Source organism: Juglans microcarpa x Juglans regia, chromosome 4D (assembly GCF_004785595.1).
Source record: "Juglans microcarpa x Juglans regia isolate MS1-56 chromosome 4D, Jm3101_v1.0, whole genome shotgun sequence".
In the NCBI taxonomy this organism is placed as follows: Eukaryota; Viridiplantae; Streptophyta; class Magnoliopsida; order Fagales; family Juglandaceae; genus Juglans; species Juglans microcarpa x Juglans regia.
In genome coordinates, this window is record NC_054600.1 from 20,877,707 (window position 1) to 20,905,239 (window position 27,533).

The 27,533-nt window shown below is 37.1% G+C and overlaps 2 protein-coding genes across 2 annotated transcripts; one reads left to right on the forward strand and one right to left on the reverse strand.

Moving 5' to 3' along the window:
• Nucleotides 1-108: 108 nt before the first annotated feature.
• On the forward strand, nt 109-15,280 carry LOC121259421 (general transcription and DNA repair factor IIH helicase subunit XPD). The gene is made up of 12 exons (XM_041161014.1): nt 109-756; nt 2,294-2,574; nt 2,900-2,982; nt 3,084-3,487; nt 3,747-3,940; nt 4,095-4,275; nt 4,380-4,504; nt 6,360-6,449; nt 6,625-6,703; nt 6,829-6,905; nt 11,232-11,340; nt 14,925-15,280. Exons 1-12 carry the CDS (start codon nt 223-225, stop codon nt 15,042-15,044), a joined length of 2,277 nt encoding a protein of 758 aa, XP_041016948.1. The 5' UTR covers nt 109-222; the 3' UTR covers nt 15,045-15,280.
• Nucleotides 15,281-16,198: 918 nt separating this feature from the next.
• On the reverse strand, nt 16,199-25,176 carry LOC121259422 (transcription factor BHLH42-like). The gene is made up of 7 exons (XM_041161015.1): nt 24,734-25,176; nt 24,347-24,601; nt 19,815-19,911; nt 19,196-19,267; nt 18,463-19,087; nt 16,837-17,813; nt 16,199-16,485 (listed from the first exon to the last, which is right to left on the reverse strand). Exons 1-7 carry the CDS (start codon nt 24,835-24,837, stop codon nt 16,396-16,398), a joined length of 2,220 nt encoding a protein of 739 aa, XP_041016949.1. The 5' UTR covers nt 24,838-25,176; the 3' UTR covers nt 16,199-16,395.
• Between the last annotated feature and the right edge of the window lie 2,357 nt (nt 25,177-27,533).

Sequence of the window (27,533 nt, forward strand, 5' to 3'; positions counted from 1 at the left end):
TATTTCGTTTTAGTGTCTTGACCGGTAAAATGTCCGGCACGCTATTCAAAACATTGATAAAGAGATCAAAAAGGCATAAAACACAAGTATTATAATAGAAGTCAAGAAGCAGAGAAGGAAACAGCTCTGCTACATTCAAATTTGAGAGCCACTGACTGGCCCTCTTCCTCTCTCTCCAAACCCCAAAACCCCTAAAGATTCCGAAGCGAAAGAAAGCCTTCGATGAAGTTCCAAATAGAGGACGTAACAGTATACTTCCCCTACGACCACATATACCCAGAGCAATATGCCTACATGCTCGAACTCAAGCGAGCCCTCGATGCCAAGGGTCACTGCCTTCTCGAAATGCCCACCGGCACCGGCAAGACCATAGCCCTCCTCTCCCTCATCACCAGCTACGTCCTCTCCAAGCCCCATAACCCCGTCAAGCTCATCTACTGCACCCGCACTGTCCATGAGATGGAGAAAACCCTCGCCGAGCTCAAGCTCCTCCACAACTACCAGACCACCCATCTCGGCGACCGCTCTAAGATCCTTGCTGTTGGCCTCTCCTCTCGCAAGAATCTCTGCGTTAATCCACGGGTTCTTGCGGCCGAGAATCGGGATTCTGTGGACGCCGGCTGCCGGAGGTTGACGGCCAGTTGGGTCAGAGCCGCGGCGGCGGCGAACCCGAATCTGCCGACGTGCGAGTTCTTCGAGGAGTACGAGCGGGCAGGGTCCAGTGCGGTTTTGCCGCCCGGAGTTTATACCTTGCAGGTAGAAGCGAATTAAGGTTTGAGTGTTTCTTTGTTCGTTGATTTTTATGAGTTATTTCCGAGTATTCTGCGTTTGTGATAGATAATTGTTTTTTTTTATAAGTAACATGAAAATTTTATTAATAGGAATGAAGTAGGCGAAGCCCGTGTATTCAAGAAGTATACAAAAGAATACCTAAATACATTTTAGGAACCAGAAATTAAGAACAGAAAATCATGAACACTAGTTCCGTTAAGCACAATGGCTGAAAACCATAGCAATAATGTGTGTACAAAATAGTTCTGAAGTTCCTTCATTGTACGCTCCCTATCTTCAAAACACCGAGCATTCATTTTAATCCAAATACATCACATAATGCACAAAAGAATCATCTTCCAAATTGCCGCCACTTGGGGACAGCCTTGAAGATCTCCTTCTAACAAGCTATTAAATCCACTACCCTCAAAGGCATAACCCAAGCCACACCAACTCTTCTAAATATCTCATCCCACAATACTCTTGTCACTTCACAATGCAGTAATAAGTGATCCACTGATTCTCCATTCTTCTTGCACAAATAACACCAATCCATAAAAATAAGATCCTGCTTCCTCAAATTATCCGTGGTAAAAATCTTCCCAAGAGAGGTGGTCCATACGGAAAAAGCTACTTTGGGAGGCACACGAGACCTCCAAATACTCTTTCACGGGAAAGGAACATTACCATGTGATGATAACAACTTATAATACTATCTCACTGTAAACCACTTGCTCCCGTTAGGCCTCCATGCATCATATCCCCATGTGCCATTAGACCTCCCGTGGACTATATCAAACTGAAAAATTCTGAAACATTATCCATTTCCCAATCATGAATATCCCTATTAAATTGAACATCCCACTGGTGCGAACCATGGGAAAATACCATCAGATCCGACACAGAAGCATCCCTATTGACAGCAATGCGATTGAGAGCTGGAAAAGCCCCATAGAGAGCTTTGAAGCATGAACTTAGCTTGGCTCAGTAGCTGGAAGTTATTTGCAGTAGCTGCGTAGAGAAAGAGAGCTGGAAAGGCCCTATTGACAGCAATGTGATAGAGAGCTGCAGTAGCTGCGTCCCAATTGTTAGTCATCATTTTCCAGTAGCTGGAACTTATTTGCAGCTTGGCTTATGAATTCAGCTGTGTGAATCAAGATTTCTAAATATTAATGAAGACACATTTCTTTCCTGCCATATCCTTGTTGGCTGCATAGTGAAAATGTTGTAAAAAATATGCAAATTTCTCCCCACTTTGGTTGGAAGGACGAATCTGATTGTGGCTGTTGGTTTTGATAATTATATTAATAAGATTGTGTCGACTTATCATCTTTAGTTTCAAATGATTGCTATGAATAATGCTGGCTTATCACCTCTAATTTCAACTATCAAAATGGCCAAGATCATTTCTTACATCCAAGTCATGCATAAAAATTCGATAATATATCTACTAGTTCCGGAATTCCAAAATCTCTAGGAAGTTGTTCAATTCTTGAATTCAATTTTGTTGCTATGCTTGCAGGATTTGAGGGCGTACGGAAAGAAGAAAGGGTGGTGTCCGTACTTTTTGGCACGGCATATGGTGCAGTTTGCAAATGTGGTGGTTTATAGTTACCAGTATTTGCTGGATCCCAAGGTGGCTGGGATTATATCTAAGGAAATGCAGAGGGAATCTGTTGTGGTGTTTGATGAGGCGCATAACATTGATAATGTGTGTATTGAGGCTCTTAGCGTTAGTGTGAGAAGGCAGACACTTGAAGGGGCCAGAAGGAATCTTAACAAAATGCGTCAGGAGATTGAGAAGTATGTGTTATTCTCAAAATTTCAATTTCTTCCTGTTTCATACAACATATTAGGTTCATAGTTGTTTGTTTCACAGAAGTGAAAGATTTTTCTTGTAAATGTTGCCAGAATATGGGGCCTCTATTATATAAAGTGGTTTGACCTTTTTGCCGTGGATTTTCTATTTCTAATCTGTATGTCTCATTTTGAGTCTTAGTCTGGTGTGTTTCTTAAGAACTTGTGGCTCAATTATTCACAGTTATGGTTTTTATTTTGAAGTTTCTCTTTGAACCTTGAACTAAAATTTGATATAGCTCTTTATTATATTGTTCAATGTGGTAGGAAGGTTCAAGGCCACAGATGCTGGTAGACTGCGGGCAGAATACAATCGTCTTGTTGAGGGTTTGGCACAGAGAGGAAACCTGGCACGTATGTGGAGTGCACTGAAATTAATATTTCATTCTTAAGACCCAAGATTTCTGTTTGACAAATTCCTTAGTTGTCATGAGCTACACTTTCTCTCTATGCAGTCACGGACACCTGGCTCTCTAATCCGGCCTTACCTGATGATATTTTGAAGGAGGCCGTGCCTGGAAATATTCGCAGAGCAGAGCACTTTGTGCATGTCTTACGCAGATTGGTCCAGTATTTGGAGGGGCGGCTGGAAACTGAGAATGTCGAGAAGGAGGGTCCTGTTGCTTTTGTTTCCTCTCTTAATACCCATGCTGGAATTGATCAGAAAACACTGAAATTTTGTTATGATCGACTACATTCGCTGATGTTGACACTTGAAATCACTGACACAGATGAGTTCTTGCATATACAAACAATATGTGACTTTGCAACGCTTGTTGGGACATACACTCGTGGTTTTTCAATTATAATCGAACCTTTCGATGAGAGAATGCCGCATATTCCTGACCCTGTGCTACAGGTTGGTTGTGCCCACCCCACTTATTAAAAAAGAAACTTTGCCAGCATCGTTTGTAATGATAATAATGAGTGGAGTGTTCTGATAATTTAATTTCTATATGTTTGGGCATACAACTTACTAAGTAAGAGCTCTTCCATTGATTCTTCCTGCCCTGCATGTCTGAATGGTGTTACTAGGTTTAAATTTTATATCTTTGGAAGTGGATGCAATCAAGATTTTATTTACTTGTTGTGTTTTCTCTTTGTATTTGGAATTTCAGCTTAGTTGCCACGATGCTTCTCTTGCCATAAAGCCCGTATTTGATCGATTTCAGTCAGTTGTCATTACATCTGGAACTCTGAGTCCAATTGATCTCTACCCCCGCCTTCTTAATTTCCATCCAGTTGTCAGTCGGAGTTTTAAAATGTCCTTAACAAGAGATTGCATATGTCCGATGGTTCTCACTCGTGGAAGGTATAAGTTTTACTTAAGTCTGTTAGGATTTTAGTGGGTGTATAATGGTTGTAGGCTTTCATCTTTGTTTTGTAAATAGTTTGCTATAAATTTGATTAACTTTATTATATGTTTCAGTTCATCACTAAATATCTATGTAATTTGGTTGTTTCAGTGACCAACTTCCGGTCAGTACCAAATTTGACATGAGAAGTGATAAGGGTGTTGTGAGAAACTATGGAAGGCTCTTGGTGGAGATGGCATCTATTGTTCCAGATGGGATTGTATGTTTTTTCGTAAGTTACTCATATATGGATGGAATAGTGAATAGTTGGAATGAAAATGGACTTTTGAAGGTATTTGAACCATCCATGTTCTCTTTGTTTCAACTCTGTTTCCTTGAATTTGATCCCACTGCCTTCTTGATTTTGATTAAAGGTTCTTGATGCTATTGTCATAGGATATAATGCAGCATAAGCTTGTCTTCATCGAGACTCAGGATGTTGTAGAAACTACATTGGCTCTTGACAACTATCGCAAGGCTTGTGATTGTGGGAGGGGTGCTATCTTTTTCTCTGTTGCTAGGTATCGTATTAGTCTCACTTTTTGATACCTTAAAATCTTTTTGGGGATAAAGGTATCCTTCAAATCTGTATTTATTTAGTGTAAAATGCTCTCAGAAAACACTGTATTTTTCAATATTTGGTGCAACCAAAAAATGAACTTTAGGGGATAAAATATTCTGTGCTATGTTGCACCATACACCAAAAATGGAAGTCAATGGAAAATGTATTTCGGGTCAATTTAACAGGAGAAAACCGTTTTGCAACTCTTGATGTTCCGAAACCCCTAAAAAAACACCCTGTTGCTTTTCTCTTCCTCACTCCCTATCGATCAATCCTCGCGCTCTTGCTCTCTTCCTCATTCACTCCCAACTTGCAGCCCTAGCTATAATCTAAAAAAGCTGCTTAAAAGCCCCATTATAACCTAGAACAAAACTTCCTATGATCCAAAATTAATTCTCTCACTCATCACCATTATTGATGAAGGGCCGAAGTGTTCAAATTTGGTGATTTGACTTGGATTCATATGGTTTTGCGAATTGGATTTGTGGCATGGTGTTTTTAGGATTTTTTGGCTGAGGATCCAGATGTTTCGAGTTTTGGACCGTTCAGGTTTGGTGGTGGGTGAGATCATGGTACTTTTTAGTAGCCTTTGGCTGTGAATGTGATGATTTCTGATTTGTTTTTTTATTTATTTTTCCAGTTCTGATGGTGGGTAATGATTTTCAGTGCATGCCATTCAGGAAGTTGCACTCTCCCTCTTGTCCTTGTTGACTCCCAATTTGCAGCCTTATCTATAATCTAAGAAAAGCTGCTTGAAACCCCAATAATAACAGTGAACCCAACTTCCTACGATCTGAAAGTAAAATTTTCACTCAAGTCATCATTATTGATGAAGGGCAGAAGTGTCTAAATTTTGGGAATTTGATTTGGATTTGTGTGAATTTGTGGATTGGATCAGTGGCATGGTGTTTTTAGGAGGTTATTGGCTGAGGGATCCAGCCGTTTCCAGTTTTGGATTGTTTCAAGAATGGTGGTGGGTGAGATCATGGCACTTTTTAGGAGTCTTTGGCTGTTAAATGTAATGATTTCTGATTTTGGGGTATTTTTTTTTCCAGTTCTGATGGTGGGTTATGATTTTCTGTGCTTGCCATTCTGGGATTTCAAATGACAGGGAAATTAGTGATTATTGTAGAAAATGTTTGTTCCAAACTCACCCACTTATTTGGATAAGCTTTGAAAGCATTTTAGGTTGAAACAAAGACAACCTAAATGTCAAAATCTATGATTCTGAAAGTTTTGACTGTTAGTTCTCAACTTCTGAAACCTAGTTGCCCTTCTCCACGCAGTAAAGGTAGAGATATTTAGTTTCTTGGGTTTGGGTGTTGCATTTCGATTCTTGTGAGTGCCAAGAATTGTTTCGAGTTAAAGGTTTTGGACAGGAAAGAAAAAATATATTTTTGAATGCTTTTTGCAGTCAAATTTTTCTAGAATGCAATGGAGTAAGCTCAGTAGTAGGATATGGGACCATCGTCTGATGCATGGTAAAGTCTTGGGCTATCAACTACTTGTGCAGATTTTTTTCTCTTCACACTAATGCTATAAGTGTCAAGAACACCCTGCCATGTTATGGAAATTTTAGTGACTCGTGGTGACAGATTAAATTTTGCCGGAAGCAGGTTGTAATTTTGTTAAATTTCTGCATTCCTAGGTCACTCGTTCTAAATTTTGAGGATCAGACTTCCTGTCTCCGTATATCACTGTATCTTTCTATGTATCATCATGTCATTTGCTGGCTCTTAAAATGATTGCTTATAATAAGAGGAGATTTATGGTCGATCAAGGTTCAATTAAATTGAAAATACTGTACTTTGCAGGGGAAAAGTTGCTGAAGGTATAGACTTTGATCGCCATTATGGTAGACTTGTCATCATGTTTGGTGTCCCTTTCCAATACACATTGAGCAAGTGAGTTTTATGATGACATGTTACTATGCTTTCTTTTCTGAGAAAGAGATTTTGGGAACTAAGTAGGTTTTCAGCTCTATATACTTTTGGTTTTTGGGAGATCTATATGTGTTCGAATAAAGTTTATGAAGTTGCATTGTTTATGATGTGATAGATGAAAGCATGGTTTTTGCAGGATTTTGCTTGCCCGGTTGGAATATCTACGGGATACCTTTCAGATAAAGGAAGGAGATTTTCTGACTTTCGATGCTTTGGTATGCTTCCATTGGATTTGGCCCTTGTCTCAAAGAAGCATCTATATCATGGCTGTATGATTTCAGGATTTCTCTGTTTTGTGGGAGATATTAATATTTTTATTAATTGAATTTTACTGCAACAGAGACAAGCTGCTCAATGTGTGGGCCGAGTGATCCGCTCAAAGGCTGATTATGGGATGATGATCTTTGCTGACAAAAGGTGTATATCCTCATACTTCCTCTTTATCACATATTTTCTTTTCAAGTTCCTGTATAGATCGATGAAGCTTTGTGCTTTTCTACTCCAGAAGTAATATTCTTTGAGGTCTGATAAACTTTCATATGGATATTTCAAAACATTGTTATGCTGATTTTGTTTATTTTTGGAACTGTAGATATTTGTCTACAATCATATCTATGTTTGATGAGCTGCTTCTTCTATTAAATAACGACATGAAACAAAGTTGAGTTCAGTTCATGGTGCTGTAAAATATGTCCACTAAGCACTTCAATAATGAACAAAAAGTTGGAGAGATGCTACTGGATAGATATGCAAGTCCAAAAAATAATCCCTGGGGGATTGGCATGTACATAACTTGTTGCCTGAGGGAAGGTCCGAGAAGCCCTCAGTTCACTTATTGGCAGGGGCAAATATATGGTTAAAAATGCTTGATCCAGTATAAAAGAAGATATAGTTTTTTTTTTTTTAATAAGTAAAAGTATATTAATAAAAGAATAGGCAAAGCCATGTTCAGTACAAAGAATGCCCTAACTACATAGGAGCAATAGATACAAGGAAATCATGGAAATCTTGGCCATTTAAATTAACGGCAATGGCCCAAGTACAAAGAGTTCTAAAGAAGAAAGCTTTAAGTTCCTCCATCGATCTCTTTGTCCTCGAATGTCCGTTCATTGCGCTCCTGCCACACATACCATATGATGCAAATAGGAAGCATCTTCCATACAACCTTGATCTGTTGATTACCTCTTAGATCTGTCCAACTAGCCAGCATCGCCACTACTGTCTTGTGCATAACCCAACCCAAGTCTAGTCTACTAAATACCTCGTTCCATATCCCTCAAGCTATCTCACAATGTAGTAGAAGATGGTCCACTGATTCATTCTCGTTCCTACACATGCAACACCAATCTGCGATGATCACTCTGTCTCCTCAAATTATCCGTTGTGAGGATCTTACCCAAGGAAGCGGTCCACACAAAAAACGCTGCTTCGAGAGGCGCCTTATGTCTCCATAACCATTTCTAGGGGAACTGAGTTGGAAGCTCTTGTGACAGAGACTTATAAAACGAGTAAATCGAGAATAGACCTTTACCTGTAGGTATCCACCACAATAAATCAGCAAGCTGGTTACTTGGTTTGAGTGAATTCAAGAAGCTGAAAAAAGTTGCAAAACTGTCCATTTCCCAATCACGTGCTGCCCGGCTAAAATTGATGTTCCATTGGATTTGTTCCCCTACTATCACCATGACTTTCGCCATTGAGACATCCTTGGCACTTGCAACCCTGAAGAGAGCAGGAAATAGATCATTTAGAGCACAATTACCGCACCAAATATCAAACCAGAATTTGATCCTGGCCCTATCTCCTAGACAAAATCTTGTGTGGCGAGTGAAGACCCCCCCCATCCTTTTCTTATATGTTTCCACAACCCCACTCCATGTGCCCCTCTCACTTCATTGGTACCCCCCCCCCCCCCCCCCCCCCCCCCACCATAGACCACCATATTTACTCTCAATCACCAACTCCATTGAGCTTCTGGTTCTTTATGGTATCTTTACAACCATTTTCCAAATAGAGCCGAATTAAAAATTCTCAAATTTCTAATGCTCAACCACCATTAGAGAGAGGATTGCATACCTTCTCCCACCTGACTAAGTGAAATTTAAACTCCTCGCCTATTTCACTCCACAAGAAATCCCGTTGTAGTTTCTCAATACGAAGCGCCACTTGCTGGAATAGGGAACAAGGACAAAAAATAGGTCGGTAGGTTAGATAACGTACTCTTTATCAGGGTAATCCTACCACCTTTTGACAGGTACATTCTCTTCCAGCCTGCTAATCGACGCTCTACTTTCTCAATCACTGTATCCTATAATGAAGCCGCTCTTGAGGCAGCCCCAAACAGAAGACCAAGATATGTCATTGGGAGTAAGACAATCTTACACCCCAAGAGTATTAGCCAACTGTCTTATATGCTGAACACCTCCAATAGGCACCATTTCTGATTTGTCCAGGTTCACTTTCAACCCAGAAACTGCTTCAAAACAAAGTAGAAGGGCCTTCAAAACTCGAACCTGATTATGGTCTGCCTCACAGAAGATAAGAGTGTCATCTGCAAACAATAAATGCGAAATATTAATAAGTCCCCCACCCGGGGATCCAATCGAGTAACCATTCACACGCCCATTAGTGACCAGGGCTGAGATCATTCTGCTCAAAGCCTCCCTTACAATAACAAAGTGTAATGGGGACAATGGATCGCCTTGTCTTAGACCTCGTGTGCTGTTAAAAAAACCTATTGGGCTTCCATTTATCAGAACTGAGAATTTCACCGTAGATATACACCAATGGATCCATGATCACCATTTCTCTCCAAAACCACACCTCCCAAGAAGGTCGAGTAGAAAGTCCCATTAACATGGTCATACACCTTCTCCATGTCTAACTTGCATTAATCCTTGCATTGTCAGCTTTCAGTCTACTGTCCAGACATTCATTTGCAATAAGGACCGCATCTAAAATCTGTCTATTCTTTACGAAAGCATTTTGAGGCTTTAAGATTATCTTTCCCACTACCTCACTAAGGCGATTCGCAATTACCTTGGAAAGAATCTTGTATATCCCATTTACAAGACTAATGGGTCGGAAGATATAGTTAATGCTTAATATATGTTTGACTTTTCAACAACCACAAACATCTTTTCAAATTACTTCCTGTGAAAGTTTATTCATTGTTTTTTAACTTTAGGCCCCTCACTCTCTTCTCTCTTCCTCTCCTTTACATCTATTATTTTTTGTTCTCCTTTATTCTATCATTTTCTCGTTATGAAACTAACATTGCGATGGCTTATACCACTCATGCCTTGTTGTGCCTAACATTTAAGCCTCGAGTTTTTATTGGTACAAGTTAAAAATAGGAAAAGGTTTGCATATTTCTCTGTATTTTACACTTTCTGATATTGAAAGAAAAAGTAAGGGGTGAAAAGTTAAAACCATTTCAAGTTTTATATGAGCATAATCAGTTTATTTAAAAAAAAAAATAATGTCAATTTGCTAAAATCCATATATTTATGTACTTGTAACCCCTAGGGGTTGGCTCAAGTGGTAAAGGCCTTGGGTTTGGGGGTATGCTCTCCTCAGGTCTAAGGTTCAAATCCACTTGAGTGTAAACAATCTCTAGGGGCCATAGGATTGGAGGATTTTCCCCTTGAATTACCCGAGGTGCACTTGCGGGAAACTCCTTGTCGAGGGCCTGTGCACCTTCGGGATTAGTTGGGACGCTGTTCCCGACACCCGGTGCCAATAAAAAAAATATATTTATGTACTTGTTAAATTTGTAAAATGCCTAGAGATTATTCTTTCTATGCACCTGTGTATTGAATTTTACCTTTTTAACTTTTTTGAATTAGCATTCGAGATTTTATTTTTTATATTTTTTGTCTTTTGAGTTTTTACAAGTCAGGTTCTTCGTTTCTTACTTAAAACTACAACCATGATGATTCAATAAAACCTTCAAAAATTCCCTGAGCAGAATTGGTGGATCATTACTAATTTATTGAATATATATAATGAATAAAAATACAAAGAACGGTTTCTCATTTAATTAAAAAAAAGCAAAAAAGCAGAAACAGATACGAGAATAAAATATTTCAATTTATAACTTCTAACCCTTTTTTAACTGTTTTTGGTTAGTTCTTTTTTGGAGTCTGGCAGACCTAGGTTGAAGCATATTGACAATTTAAAATCATTGATTGTGGTACTTCGTTTCTTATCTTGAAAACTTAGGTTGAAACATATCAAAATTATTTAGTTTTTTTAAGATTTATTTTTATAAGTAATTTGGGTTATATGGTACTTTTAATAGGTAAATAACTTGTAAGTTAATGTTTTATAGAGAATTATATCCATCCCCCTAAATGAAAATCATGGCTTCGTCTGTGCTGATTGGAGATTTCGTGACTTACGTATTTGTATCTGTACTTTACCATGATACTCTCTTCTTCTACTGTTAAAAAATGCACAAGAAAACTACCTATCCAAAAAAAAAGGCACAAGAAAACTGAAAATAATGTCTTCCAAAATGAATACAAGTAGAAGGAGCCAGGTGATTTTACCTGGGGCTTTTGCACTGCTATTGGTAAACCTTTATTGAGCACTGAGCAGATATCTTTGATGACGGCTTCCTATTTTTTGGCTCCATTTATTTATGGCTGCAGTTCCCAGAAACTAACCACTAATTAACTTGGCTCAAATATACTTATCATGAGATTTTTTTGGTGGATGGTTGTCCTATATTTTGTGCAGGTATAGCCGTCATGACAAGCGTTCTAAATTGCCTGGTTGGATACTGTCGCATTTACGTGATTCACACCTGAATTTGAGCACGGATATGGCTCTGCATATAGCTCGGGAGGTAGGTCCTTGTTGCTCTCACATGTTTGTACTAGGTTGTGACATTTTACAATTTGACAAATCTATCAAACTATGGAGGCTTAGTCAGAGTCTCAGAGTCATGTTTTGTTCCCTTTTCCAATTGGCGGTTCGAAAATATGATCTTAACTATTTTAGTTTATTCGTTAAATTGAAATTGCATTATTTTAAGGGTTAATTGCAAAATAAACTTTTTGGATTTCATGTTGCTAAAAATTTACTGGGTCTATAATTTTCACAATTGAATCCTTGGGTTAGATGAATATTTCAATGCAATAATTACATCCATACTCTGTTAATTAAATTAATGGCTGCATTGCCACGAGTCCTCGAATCCATGTGGCACTCTATCAGAGTGCGTCATGTTAGCTCTAAAACGTTAAAACAAAAAGTTTTGCTATATCAACCTGAAAAATAATTTTTTTGACGAGTCAATTTTCAAGTTCCAAGCTCTATGGATCTAAGCTTGTCCATTGTCTTCTCACAAATTTTTTTTATCGATAAACACGTTTAAATCAAAACATTAAACACACCCATTGTCTTCTCACAATCTTCAAGTTCAGAGCATTGCGTTCCTTCCACACCCCCCACATCACACAAAGGAACCATCCGCCAAACATCCATCCTGCATTGACCTACATCTTGACTTCTCCAACAAGCTAACAACTTTACTACCCATTTGGTATCATCCACTGAGCAGTACAGTAAAAGATGATCAATTGTTTCCCTACTCTTCTTGTACATGTGGCAGCAATTGATCTCCAAGATTCTCCTAAAAAATAGAATCTTCCCTGTTGCATTTGTCTACACAAAGAACGCACCTGCGATGGAGCTTTGTTGGGCCAAATGCCTTTCGAAGGTAAACGGGCACCTGTTGGACACAATGCATGACAAAAAGTTCTGACCTCAAACTTCCACTTTTGGAAGCAATCCATGAGATCTTATCCTTATTACCAGCTCCCATCCTAATAGAGTACAAGAGTTTGAAGAATGAAAAAAACCCACTTCTTAATCTTGTGCTGGTCGAATAAAACTGATGTTCCACTGTGTTGGTTGAATAAACTGGTTGTCCTTCGTCCTTACCGCGAGAAATTTTGAACAACTCCGGAAAAACTACTTTCAAGGGTTGATTGTTGAACCAAATGTCATGTTAAAACATGTACTTGGCTAAGCTTTTGTGTTCTTCAATAAAATTTTCCATTACTCGTCAAAAAAACAAAATTCTCTCTGGCCCCATGAGGATGTTGTAAGGAATGGATCTATATCACCTTCTTTTAGCTTACCGGCATACTTCATCTTATCACCATTATTTATTGTTCTACTGACATATTGATAAAGCTAGAGAAGATCCCCTGCCCCTTATGTTTTTCATCCCTCCAAGCCCATGAGACTTGCTTACTTCATTACGAGCACCCCTCCTCCCACATATTGCCATACTTGACTTCCACCACCAACACCATAAAGCCTCCCCTTCTGTGGCAAAGCATCATAGCCATTTACCCAGCAGGGTACAGTTGAACACCATCAAAGTTCTAGTTTTTCAACCAATCTGAGGAAACCGGAGTACAAATCTTGGGCTAGCTGATGAGATGAAGCTTGAACTGATCACCAATGCTGTTATAATAACCATGGTCTGGTATTTGTTGCATATAGGTTAGGAAAAGGTGGTCGAAAGGGTTTTATTGCTATCCCAGAATGAAAAGCTCTAAATGGTTGGAAAGCTTTTGGTGATGAACTGCACAAGGTGGCAGCTTTCTTCCCGTGACGCTTGCTTGTGTCCAGCTATGGAGTTTTTTTATGTACTTTTTAGCACAACTTAAATTGTTTTGCCACTAGAATTAGGCACTTGTGTCCAGCTATCTACCCATCCTTGGTCCAGATGGGATATATTTCTCCTCTCTTTTAAGTGGGAACTACACTTTGTGGAGTATCCCAGAAGCAATTTGCTGGACTCTGCTCGGACCATTTTCACATTCTACTTGAGTGGGGATTTTCAAGGACAAGTTTGAAAGAAATCCAAAGAGAACACATCCAAAGCTTTCAACACCGCAAGGATCTCATTTTCTTCAAACACTTTCCATCCACTCGGCCTCCTCCATACCAATAGAATTAACTTTGAAAACCATCTGTTGTGGACCACCAACAGAACTTAAAAGATACTAAATAACTTGAATATTAAAAAAATTAAACCACCCCTCCTCACATGGGAAGGGGTAGCGGAGGGTGTGTTCCCCTTGTCTTGAGCCATTCCTGTGAGTGGTTAGAGAGCCACTATCACGGGTGGCTGAACCACTCTGCAAGAGTGGCTGGTTAGCCACCCCGTGAAAGGTGGCTCCCAAACCACCCTGAATGCGAGGTGGCTTGCAGGCTAGCCCCTTGGGAGGTGATTTGTTAGCAACCTTCACTGGGTGGTCTAGGGGTGGTCCTAGTGAGGTGGTAACCTCAATGGGCCACCCCATGAAGGGTGGTTTGTGAGCCACCCCTAGTGGCTGTTTAGCCACTCAAGCAGAGTGGCTCAAGGGCAGGGGGTCTCCACCCTCCCTCCCTACCCAGGCTGGGAGGGGTGTGTTTCTGTATTTTTATTTGCCCTTAGTTTTTAACTATTTTTATTGTTTTTTAAGATGATGTGGCAGTATTTTTAATGTTTTAGAGTTGATGTGTTAAATGCTGGGCACGTGGCATAGTCTCTTTGGGTGCCAGATGGCTTTGGTGACACATGGCATTGATACCACTAATTCACTTTATTTAACGCAATATGGATGAAAGAATCTAATTACAAATTTCATCAAAATCAGGGTTAAATTGCGAAATTTATGAACCTAAGGAGTTTTTGTGGAAACGTGAACCTAGATTTTGATTTTGCAAGTAACACTATTTCAGTCCTACCTTTGCTCTCTCTTTTTTTTTTTGGGGGGGAAGGACAAGGGCTTGATTGAGCTTGGGAGTTCGATAGGAACAGTAACCTAATCTCGGTTGGTATTGTCTACCTGCCACTTTGCTAGCTGGCTTTGGTGACCAAACATATAAGAGTCGTGCTAATCCCACTGAAGGTGTAGCCTGTGGATGGGTCCCGATAAGATCATTTGGCCTTTTTTTTTTATTCATTTTTTTTATACCCTTACACATTTAAAAAAAAAAAAAAAATTCACAACATCATTTAAAAACACTTCCTTAATCACCAAGTAAAAAAAAAAAAAATTGTCAAGACCCATGTCGGGACCCATTTGTTGGGACAAGTAGCAACATATAAAGATTCAAGGATCTGAGGTGAAGACAGATCCACAGATCTTTCTGGTTCACTAGTCGAGTTTTTGGGGAACTTTTGAGTGGAAAACAAAGTCACCAATTGAAAATTGTAGAGCTATAAAGTTTTAAATTTATGCATCAGAAAATATTTTGAGTGGTTTGGTATCAAAGCAAGATGACAATTCTTTTTGAGAAGGGATGACAAAAAATTCAAAATTCGTATCTTGTACGAGTCATTTCAGTATGATAGGTAGGTTGCGACGTTTATCATATACAATATGCTGATGCAATTTATAAATGTTCTTTTATATGTGGGTACAGTTCCTTAGGAAGATGGCTCAACCATATGACAAGGCCGGTGGCAGCAGTAGTAAAACGCTTTTGTCCCAAGAGGATGTGGAGAAGATGAGCGATGGCAACTTCAATGAGATGCTGTATTGAGGATTTATCTGCCTGTTAGCTAATTATGTGTCTGATGGTCTGTTCCTGGTTCATTCTTTCCTTGTTCCATGCTTAGACTGCATTTAGTTGGCTAGGTTGTGGGAAAGATTATGTGAGAAGTAGCTTTCTGTTAAAGCAGAACATACCGTGCTTGTTAAAGCCTTGAATTTTGCCTGGTCCTGGAATTCGTAAAGATGTTAGAATGTTCTGCATGGATTCGCATAAATGATCTTCTTCTTCTTCTTCTTCTTCTTTTTTTTTCTTTTTTTTTTTTTTGTTTTTTTTGTTTTTTGTTTTTTTTAATTTGAAATTTTTTTAGGAGAAGATTTCTTGTGCAGGTGCAGATTCCTGTTTTTTTTGTGATACTTAATGTGGCGCTAGCTACTTGCACAAATTTGACCATTTTGTTGAAAATTGGTTATTAATGTTCAAGTTCCATTTCGTGATGTTGCGTTTTTACAGTTTGGCTTCGCCACATGAATCAAAGAATGAAATATAAAAAATATATATATATATATATATAATTTCAGTATGAAATTAGAGCAAAATACTTTGGATTAACCCCTTTCAACAGTCGATCTTATTCATGAAATGCATGTACCAACCTGAACTTGTTATGATGAATGGTATAATAAGCGTACCATAATGCTGATGAACTTTGGAAAAAGGTCGGGGAGAATGTGGCCTGAATCATCAGATTATAAGCCTGCTGGTTATATATAAAAGCTTTAGTTTAGGATTGGAATTAATACTTTTTTATGAAGGCCACAACTATAGCATAATGAAGCCTCTCATTAAGCTTTTCATGTTGCATGACAGCATTAGGATGGGATCGGATGAGATATGTCGAAAGTCCCGAATAAGTCGAGATGGACACGACAAATAGATCTTGCAATACTTTATGTTGATATATACATTTCAAGTCCTTTTCTTTTTGAATTACAGAAAACTGCATGTTTCAAGTTAAAAAAAAGAAAAAAAAAAAGGTTGTAGTAAATTCTAATTAATCCAAAAGGATGATGTTGTTGTGATCATGCACAGAGGCGCGTAACAATTTCAAATATTTTTAGTTATGGCCATCTCCATGATTAGCAGTAGTCAAATAATGTTAACTTTAGTATGATCCGACAGAGTGTTATGAAAGCAGGTTAATCTAGCTTTAAATAATATATTACACTTGGGAATTAATCTTCTTGATCTTAAATCTCAACGTACGAAAGATACTAGAATTAATAATTTAACTAATTACACTGCTACTTTTATCGATGGCTAAGTCAGTATATAGTAATTTCATGGATTAATCCCCACAACTCATGATATATTTTATTAATATGCAATTATAATGATGATCTCAAGAGTCTGTGTGGGGGATGATTTGATTTATTGCCCTCTTCACCTCCACAATGCTTGCTTTCCTCCCATTTACATTCTCCTTGATCACCTGTTCAGCAGCACGTACGTATAAGAAAAACAAAACGAATTAATTATCACCCTAAAACTAATAATGTTTTAACGAAATTTAGTTACTTCAATCGGTAAAAGTATAAAAACTTGTTTTGATGTAAAGATTTTCTACAATTCGAAAAGAGATACAGCATATATTCATTATATTAAATATTGTGCTCGCACGTAGACGATGTGCATGGACGACTCAACTATTAATTATAAATAATGTGAGAGTGTTGTGTCTATATTTTTGCATGAATTGCATGAGATAGTATTTGATTAGAAAATTGTTGAAATCTTTGTCACATATTTAGACATGAGTACGTAGTGAGCATGATATTATTACCTTGGCTCTCAATTCAGCTACAAAGAATCCATTGGTTAATGAAGACTGAACCGTCGTGGTCTCAATCCGGAGCTCTCGGAGCAGTTGCATGATGTCAAGCAACAACCCTTCCTTGTACGGGCATTGGAGCTCCAACAACGCGTCACTTTCTATGATTGACACCTCTATGCTGGTCTCCATTGATGTCGGAGATGGCGGCGGCGGCGGCAACTCCACTACCGTCTTGGATTTTACACCACCACTGCTCCCCTCCACAATCCTCAACTTCCTCTTATCCTGCCCGGATTGACCAACTCGAATCCGGTCCGTTTCCATCCCGGCTCGATCCATCGACATTGCTCCTCCACCCCGTTGCTCCTTCAAAGTACTAGATTTCGGTAGGTCTCCTAAGCTATTAGACCTATGAAGGTCTCCTAATCTCGACCGTTGATGATCGACCTCCATTTGCCGGTTACGTGCCTCCAAATCTTGAATTTTCTCACGTAGTTGTTTCAGGTACTCGATCGTGTCCCCTAATATGGAGGCCTTGTCCATTTTGGTCACGAAAGGCACGAGTGACCTGAGTATAATGAACCTCTCGTTAAGCTTTTCTCGACGGCGGCGCTCGGCGAGGACGTGGTTGGCACTGAGCTCATCTTGAGAGGTTCCCTTTTTGAAACGAGTGGTGGCATCGGAGCCGTCTCGAAGTTTAGGAGAATTTTCTTCATGATACTTGCTGTGGAGGACAGGAATGCTAAAGAGAATGTACTTGAGAAGCCATTGGGAGGTGCCCTCCGGCGGGGTGTGAAACTTGTGGTCGGTGCGCGCGCTGTTCGTCCACTTGGCAAATGCTGAATGGGTGGAGCAGGGAATTATGTAGCCGATGGAGGAAGACTCGTTGGCGGCCCAAAAGATGGGCTGCATTTGGAGGATTGTGGAGACTGTCTGGGAATAGTGGGTGTCAACTTGTGCCAAGTCGTCCAATATTGCAGGGGCTCCTGCATGCATTTATTGACATGATTAATGAGATCATGAACAAGCAATAACAAAATTAGCTAAATATTGCATGCATGCTTTTGAAAGCTATATTTCTGGGGATCATAGGTTAACTACTAATAATGGTTGGTTTCTTTTAACAGAAATTTGATTGTAAGACTATTAATTGGGTACATGATTTGCTTGTTACATTGGGAATATTGCATGAATGCATAAGTTAATTAGAGACTCGAGATTCAGATGATAGAATTAATTAATGTGTCAATTTCTTATATATATATATTTATGGGTTTACAGAAAATAATACATATATCCATATATTAGCTAGAAAATGGTTTTTTTTTTTTTTGCCATTATAATACTTTCTCCTCCACACGTGAACTCAAAAGCAACGTACGTATTGCATGGGTTTGGACCCACACTTGATAGACCTAGAACTAATTAAATTTTGGTCAGGATCAGAAGATTAAAACACAAACCAATTTCCCATATGTATGGCGTGAATGTACTCTCATGTCAACATAAATATGGTCAGACCTGGGGCCATTGTGCTGTACGTGCAGTAATTGCTTGCAGATGGCCGAACCATATATAGCTGGAAACCAAAATATTCTAACTACATATGTACGACCTTAATTTATTATGACGTACCTGAATGTGGGGTTTGGATAATTCCACTGCCCAACTGCCATCTTCGAGTACTTGAATCGGCTCGATACGAGTCGGCTTGGCGCAACTTGTTGCGGTTCGTAGGATTGACCGATTGGCTCACGGCAAGCATGTGAAAATCCGAGTCCAAGTTATTGGACCCATCCTCGGGGGAACCGAGGCGGATGTCCTCAGACATCTCGAGCTGCACGAGCTCGCTCGGTTCGGCTGTTGTGTCTGCTGAGGTGGTGGTTGCAGCTATCCCTCGAAAGACGTTGGAGGCCGATATAATGGGTCGGTTGTTACGTCCCGTTTCGGCTTCTGAGTCGGATTCACCGTCGTCATCCTCGTCGTCGTCGTCGTCGTCCTCCTCCTCCTCTTGATCTTCCAAATCCTGATTTTCGGGATGTCCTAATTCTTGTAGGTTGGCGTTGACCGGAGGTTGGTCTGAGATGGCCGGGTAGATGGGAGGGATAGAAAGAGGAGAGTAGTGGAAGTGGGGATGGTCGGAAGAAGCGGGATTGGAAGTGGAGTGCTCGGATAGAGCTGGCTTTGGGGGGAGAGGTTGGTGGGGGTGTTCAGTGAAGAAGCTCTTGACATGTTGGATAAACCCAAGGTCTTCTTGCACCTTCAATCATACATATACATTTAATTTGCAAAGACAACTTCAGTACTACTAGTACTACGTACGTATAATACGTACTGGATAGTTGTAATTTGTTCAGTACTTAGATACCTTATCGATGGTGCCAAATTCCACTACGCCGCCCATTATGGGAATGCAGACTATAGTCTGAACACGAGCACTCTGTTGATAATTGAAGTGTTAATAAGATATTCTCTAGATATTTTATTTTTTTAATACATAAAACATTTTTTAATTTCAAAATTTAAATTTTTTATCTAATTATTTTTTAATTATTAAATTTTTTTCAAACTTAAAAAAAAATAATAAAATAATATTTTTTTCAAAAAAATTTCAAAACAAAAATAATATTCAAATAATTTTTTAACTTTATAGTATTTTTATTCAATTTTGTTTTCTCTCATTTCTCAAAATCCTATAAAATGTTTTAATTCAAACAATTTCACTACTATTTATAAATATTTAAAATATTTAAAGTGTCAAAACGATTCCTAAAAAGAATGCAACTCAAATAAATTAAACATAAATTAATTAATTGCAAGCACTATTAATTTAAAAGTGAGCTCGTAGTTCATGAAGATGATCAGAAACTTCATGACCAAGTACTGCATGCAATCGAGACGAGTCCATATGCATGAAATCTTTAGAATAAAGAAAAGTAAGAAATTAGGAAAACTAGAAATTAAGATAAAAATAATAGATCATTGACCTTGGCTAGAATGGCTCTAGTAAAAGTTTTGCTGTCAACATCATTTGCACCGGTGAGCCATACATGCTGCCGCCTTGCATATGCCTTTCCTGGTAACCTACATTAATCAATTCCATCCCAACTAATTCAATATTTATATAACGTAATTAATGCTATATATTAACAATTTAATATAGACGTGCATAGACATATACATATACATATACATCTATATATATGTATGAGTGTTGCTATGATGCCGTCCAGCAGTGACAGCTGGGCATGCATGCCCCTAAGCAAAATTCATTTTTTAAATTTTTTATTCATACTTTTTTTTAACATTTCTAAACATTTTTAAAAAATATAAAAAAATACTAATACACTAATAGTCAATTCCTTAATCAGTAAGTAAAAGAAAAAAAATTAAATGCATGAACGCTCAAAATAAGGAGACAAAATGGAGGGGCATATATAGTAGCATTATTATATATATATGTATATATATTTTGAGAGGAAATGTTCATGCAATATTGCATCGTAATTCATAAAAACCACTTTGATGGGAGAAATCAGATCACCAAATTAGAATGCACATGATCGATCGAGGATGTGGAGAAAGCAACGTCTATATATCCTCATTACTCATCATGCAGACCAATACTACAAATTATCATATTACAACGTACATCTATTTTGTGTTGGCTTTAAAATGTGTTAACGTGTTTAATTCAGATACGAATATGAATTGACTCATGAGTTAATATAATCATATATTTAATTTTCATATTGACTTTTTATAATTCGTGATTGATCTACCTGACTCGATCATTTATTTGATATATCATTTTCACATTCTACGTACATTTGGTTTCGTCTATTACTAATAGTCAATCCTCAAAAAGTGATCTTAATGATCAATGAATGATTTTTTTTTTTTTTTTGACTATTTTATCAGTGAAGTTGCTAAAAATACTCTTGCATCTATTATGAAAGTGAGTTTTTTGAAACTCACGAGTAATAAAAAGTGTAACCCCCTCAAATCCTAGAGAACCATTGACATTTATATTGAAAAAAAAAAAAAAAAAAATCCTATAATGGAGATCTTCAAAATCCTAAACCCTTAAAATTAAGGGTCTGTTTGGGAACACACTATTCTCAAATATATAATTATCAAACTACTTTACTACTATTCACAAACTATTTACTACTATTCATAAATCATCTGAGATACTTTTAGAGGAGGTTTAGATATTAAGTACAGTTGAGATGAATAAAATATTATTTTTTAATATTATTTTTGTTTTGAGATTAAAAAAAATTGAATTATTTATTATATTTTATATAAAATTTAGAAAAATTATAATTATTAAATAAGATAAGGTGAGATGAGTGAATTTTTATATCCAAACCTTCTCCTAGTATTCGAATGGAGCCTAAAACAAACAAGTAATAGTCTAGAAAAAATCTAATTGTAAGCAGTTCTGCACACTAATACGAGCACCCATTGAATATAATTGGTCAGAAAATAGATTTTATTGAAAATAATGCTAATTTGAATTTAGAATATGAAGGCAACAAAATTAGTACGCAGATTGGTACACAAACTTATTTGTACATAGTAAAACTCAATAGTCCAAGCCCATGCTGGTTTGTACCGCCTTCTAACACGAGGAATTCAAGAGCTCTCCTTTTACATTTTGTTTTTTGTTTTTTGCTTTTTTTTTTTTTGCAGAAATTATATAATTTTTCACATTTGTAAAATAGCTAGGTTATTTTGAGTATCCAAATCTATTTGAATTCTTGAAAATTGAAACCTTTCAAATTAATAAATATTCCTAATTATAATTTGTGCATAATTGATGAAGCAAATGAGAAAATGATTGAATTAAGTAGATTCAATAGAAAATATAAAAATTCTCCATCCTCGTTGCCATCCCTATCCCGCCCATCCCTATTGAATATGCAAGAGGATTGCCTAGCCCAACCGTAAGGTGACCCCGCTCAACCAGACCAAATCAAACCAAAATTTGCCTAATTAATAAAGAAAATGCAAGCGAGACTGTACCTTAGAAGATAGCTTGGTCCCTGGATCTCAAGATCGATCTCGAGAGACTTGAAGAAGAAAAAGATAAATTAAGAAGAAGAGAAGTAGGAAGAAGAGGAAGCGTGAAGAACCAAAGAAAAGGGAGATAAAGAAAAAGTAAGGAGAATTAGAAAAGTTCAAGTGCATGTATGTGTTTGAATAAAGAATAGGGTTTTTTTTTTTTTTTTTAATGAAAAATTCTACACGGAATCCTTACATCACATATTTCTACCTAGTTAAAATGTGACATTTCATTTTTGCATTTTTATCTTAATGCTTAAATATGCGTTTGTTTAAATAAAAAGGTAAAAATGACAAACCACGTGTTGGTTAAATGGATGTAGGTGGTGTAAGACTTCATTGTAGTATTTTTCCTTTTTAATTTATATTGATGTAAGCGCATGAACAAGTTATTATCGGCCGGGTGGGTATCCCACTTGCTATCTACCCACTTATACTCAATTTATCTCAAATCAATTATTAATGAAACCCATTACTTTTTTCAATTTTTCATAAAACATTAAACTCATTTGAACTTACTTTATACATTTCAACCTAAAAGTTACTCATCTCAATTTAACTCACAAAATATTACTATTCACAACTCAATTCAACTCATTTTAATATCCAAACGTACCCGCTCTTAACTCGCTAGAAGACCATGTTTGTTAGCTTGCTTTCCAGCGGGCTTGGGATTTGGGTGGGTGAGTCGGATTTGACTTGCTACCTATTCCTAATCCCAATGGAAAGCGATAAAATAAGGCTGGCCAACACAAGCTTGAATAACTCAACACAAACTTGAGTAATACATTTAGGCCTTGTTTGGAATATGGACTCATCTCAAGTCATTTGAATTGAAGTCAAATTTAAGCTTAGTCCAACATCTAAACATACAACACACATATCATTAAATATCACTAAACTCAAGACCTCTTTACACGTTTGACTTATAATCTTTTTCAACTCAATATCTCTTTACAAGTGGGATCTATAATCTTTTTCAACTTCCTATAAATACATTTAAACTCATCTTAACAACCAAACATATCTTTTACTCATCTTAGATGAGACCCACAAAGCTCACTCTATCATCTTAACTCATTAATATTTATAAAGAACTCAACTTAATATACAAAGTCCTTAGTTATTTGGATCGAGTTATCGTTGACTCATGATTTATGACATGAACGTGAATGATCCAATATGAGTTTGCATTTGCCAACACTAATGACCACCCTTGATCAAAATAAGATATTTGTGGATGCGGATTTGTGTTTTCTTATCTGTGGATGAGGGTTGAAGGGTCGAAAAACACATGATGTTTAATTTCTGATCCATGTTCGATCGATCCGTCCCTTTCAGACTATGAATGGTGCCAAAAGGGTATGTATCTGTATATTCTATGGTGGGAGAGAGAGAGAGAGAGAGAGAGATCGAGATCTTACTACAAAAGCTTCGTGCTTTTGTGATATAAAAGGTTGCTTTGCTTTTCCAAAGTAGCAAATTCTTCAGGGAGGCATGCGATATTGTCCAACCACTAATTCATTTATTATTTGACACTCCCGATGACTTTTCGTGACAGCTTCTGGCCCCCGAAGTCTTTGAAGTAGTTTTCTATATTACTAAAATTGTTTAAAAGACAAATCTATGTTTGGCTCAAATGACCTTGCTTGATCATGAACTTATAACAGACATGAAGATCAGGAAATTAAGAAACATATATGACACAATTAATGGCTGATCTGACCACCACCCAACGCACTTATTGATCTGAGGGCAATTTCAAGTTTCAACAACTCATCTTTCAGAAAATAAAGTAATCCCACAAACAACAGTTGTCTCTTTTTTTCCTTTCACATTAATCTGGACTTGTCCTCTACCATTTCCATGTAACTGCCTCAATTACTCTTTCTGAAACAGTGAAACGTACTCAGACATATTTTCTAGCCATGTAGCATTTACTCACACAACCGCCCCTCACGATCTCGTACACATGACACGAGAGAGAGAGAGAGAGAGAGAGAGAGAGAGTACAGTCTGAGTCTGTACTCATCTACTCACTTCGCTCCTTTGTAGGAAAAAATGAATGGGATGCTAAGTACTTGTCTGTGATAGAGTCCTGCATGCTTATCTAGGAATGGAAATTCTCGTAATTCTTTCACTAACATCTGATGTGAGAGACGGGCGAAAGTCCAAGAGAAATATAACAATTTTGTTGCCTATGTGACAGTGTGTTTAAAGCAAAAAGAAATCATTCACTCATGATTCGTTCTCTATTTTTGTATGCATATTGATCGATCATCATGCGCACTGAGATTCACTTCAAGAAATTAATTTAACTCTGTGGTTGTAAATTAAATGGTTAACAAGCAAAAGATTTGGAGGGAAAATCAATCTGCTTCTAATCATTTGGCTGCAGGCAAAGGAAAGAAAAAGCTAATCTAGCAGAAGTAGTGCAGAAAGTACTTACCCCACCCCAGGCGGAAAAGAGAAAGAGACGCACATTAAATAGAACCACTCCGACTCGGTCAAGTCCTCCGGAGACAAGGCTGCACAAGGCCGCCGTGCCGGCTGGTTTGTCTCTCCGGCGGATAAAGAATCGTAGAGCTCTCTAAGCTGCTGGCTTCTCTGAAGGGATGCCTCCTCGGAACTAACCTCCATGGGTTGCACCGTCTTCCGAGTCTTAATTGCTCCATTGTAGTACCCGTCCGCCCATACTAAGATCCTGTACACAAGGATAAATGTAAACATTAGGAAATGAATGTTAGAATGCTCTCAGGTACGCAAATTGAGCAGCCTGAGCAGTAATTCGATTATCCGAGTAGAAGAATGTTACGAGAATTTCAGGTGAAATTACCCTTGCTGTGGACAGATTTGCCAAAAGAGGCTGTATGTCCATTGAACAGATTGCACCGCCGCCTGCAACATAGTTTGAAGCCGGCTACTCGGCGGTGCAGCCATGGACGTTGCAGCTGAGTTCTAACCCAGCAGACAGCTTGAGCTCCTTTTTATGAAATATCAGCCTCAGGAAAGGAAACAAAAGAAAACATATTTTTGGGGAAAAGAAAAAGAGCTGGAAGCTAGAAAGAAAACCACTTTTGGGTTTCGGATACAGTAAATAGACAGAATTAAATTAGGAGAAGTGTTCAGTCAAGCTAAAACTCTAGCCACTGTAATCCAAACAAAAAGACGAGTGGACAAGGACCTTTAGGAAAGAAGAGAAGGTAAATGGCAGAGACCTGCAGGTAAAGAAAAGAGATCGAGAAGAAAAAAAGTTAGATGACTTTGAGGAGGATATGTCAATAGCCCAGAAAATGCCACACCTTGTAAATAAATATAAAAGTTCGAGAGAGAGAGAGAATAGTTGAAATGTTTGTGCAATATCGGAGGCAGGAGATGAGAGAGTGGGAGATGCGGGTTTTGACTGGAAGGTCTACCAGACAGTTGAGATAGATATATGTGATGCTCTGATACGTGTGCAGTGTGGGATTTTTTTGTTAGTTGTGTGGGCGCGCGCGCGCGCGCGGTTGTTGTTGTTGTGAGAGAGAGAGAGAGAGAGAGAGTAGAAGAGTGATTAGGTGGCGAAGACTGGGCGTTGGGGTGGTACTTCCATCTCTATAATTTTGACTTTTGAGTTTTCAATTGGGTTGGAGAGGCCACCAGTACTTCCACACCCGATTGTCAAATACTCAACATTGAATACACAGTCGGTTTTAATTGTTCCACGTTTTTTTAAATACTCAACATTATATTTTTTAGATACCATCCACGTCATCTAAATAATAAAATTTAAAATTTAGAATTTTTCTAAAAATTTAATTATAGTATATAAACATTTTACTGATATGTTATCCATACCGATTTATAAATCTAATTTCTTTTCTCTTTTAATCGGCTGTATTCACGTTAAGAAAATCAATATCCTCCAAAGAGATTTAAATATATATAAATTGAATTTTATAATATTTATTATTGTATGTGTAATTTTTAAATAATATTAAATACTTAATAAATATCCTAAGCCAATTTCGTGTTCCATCTCCCGGTTCGAACTCTCAAATATGTGGGAAGAATTTTAAAAAATATTTTTCCAATTATATGAAAACATGATGTAACATAACTTCATTATAAGTTTGGGAAATAGACCCCTAGAGTTTTTGAGAAACACATGATCTATGAAGTTTTTTTTTTTTTTTTTTTCTAATCATGATCTATGAAGTTAGTTTTACAATACGATTGATAATATTGGTATAAATCTTTGGCGTAATATTAAATATATAATTAATATTATATATAGGACATACTTTATATATTTTGTCATTTTAGATTCTAAAGTTTGGATATAAATTTCTCATAATTTCCGTCCCAAATTCCAAACATTATTTTAAATATAAAATACTTTTCAATTTCAAATTTTTAATTTTTTATCTAATTATTACATAATTATTATCGATCTAAACACGAAATCTAAAATAATTTTCTCAAACTTTTAAACAAAATACAAAAAATAATACTAATTTTTCAAATTTAAAAATAAAAATAATATTGACAACAATTTTGTTAGTTGTGTGGGCACGCGCTATTGAGTAAATATGAAAAATTGAGATTCATATGAAAAAAATTAATTTTTTAATAGTAGACCTTACTATTTTTCAAGAGGAGTGCGCGGTATTTGCATAACCTATGACTATATATAGCATTACAAAATTATGAGATATAGTATCTAAATGAGTCCTAAAAAATTTTTAATACTTAATCGGGTAACTTCCTATCGCTTCACTTTATAGTTTGCTTGTCTGTAAAAATAAGAATATTATAGTTTCATTTCAATATCACTCAAACACAAAATACTTTTCAATTTTTAATTTTTAACTTTTTCATCTAATTATTATTCAAATACAAAAATCAATACAACTTCTACAAATTTCAAAACAAATTACAAAAATTAATACAAGTACTTTTACAAACTTTGAAATAAAAATAATATTAAAAATCTATGTTCAAACAATTTTTGAACTTTATAATATTTTTATTCAATTTTTTCTTTCTCATTTTCCAAAACTTAATAAAATATCTTCATTCAAACTATTTCACAAGTACTATTCACAAAATTTTGAAATAATCCAAATGTCCAAACATGCCTAAATGTAAAAATGAAAAAGAAAGCTAATACATGATTTGCTTTTTATTAAAGAACACATGAGAAAAACTCCTACATTAGATTAAATCCCTTTAAAAACTGTAAAAAAAAAAAAAAAGGTGGACAAGTACCACCCACAAGGGGTGGTGATCTACATAAGACATATATATATATATATATATATATATATATACGGCGTTGGGGTGGCCAAATAATCGATCCAGTACGTACGTTATGATTAAATTAAGGCGGTTTTTGGTGTAATCTTACTGAGGGATTGCGGTAATCATGTGGCGATCGAGACTGAGAGGCCGCAGCTTATATATACTAGCGATGCATCGATCGATATATCTGACTTGCATGCATGCCTACTTCTGATTATTCGATCGGTAGATGAGTTTAATTAATTATACGCGGGCTAGAGCTAGTACATGATCATGATCTCATCCTACATATCATTAATTTGATATTCCAAAATAAAGTAATTATAAGGAATATTGCTATATATATAATGAGA

What these genes read in the sequence shown, in the direction of transcription:
- LOC121259422 (XM_041161015.1), bottom strand. Translation starts at nt 24,837, where the DNA reads ATGGCTGCACCGCCGAGTAGCCGGCTTCAAACTATGTTGCAGGCGGCG. An exon ending in TCTTTTCCGCCTGGGGTGGG is followed by an intron (nt 19,912 to 24,346) that starts GTAAGTACTTTC and finishes TGATTAATGTAG; the next exon opens with GTTACCAGGAAAGGCATATG. An exon ending in CTAGAGCCATTCTAGCCAAG is followed by an intron (nt 19,268 to 19,814) that starts GTCAATGATCTA and finishes AATTATCAACAG; the next exon opens with AGTGCTCGTGTTCAGACTAT.
- LOC121259421 (XM_041161014.1), top strand. Translation starts at nt 223, where the DNA reads ATGAAGTTCCAAATAGAGGACGTAACAGTATACTTCCCCTACGACCAC. An exon ending in CCGGAGTTTATACCTTGCAG is followed by an intron (nt 757 to 2,293) that starts GTAGAAGCGAAT and finishes CTATGCTTGCAG; the next exon opens with GATTTGAGGGCGTACGGAAA. An exon ending in ATGCGTCAGGAGATTGAGAA is followed by an intron (nt 2,575 to 2,899) that starts GTATGTGTTATT and finishes TGTGGTAGGAAG; the next exon opens with GTTCAAGGCCACAGATGCTG.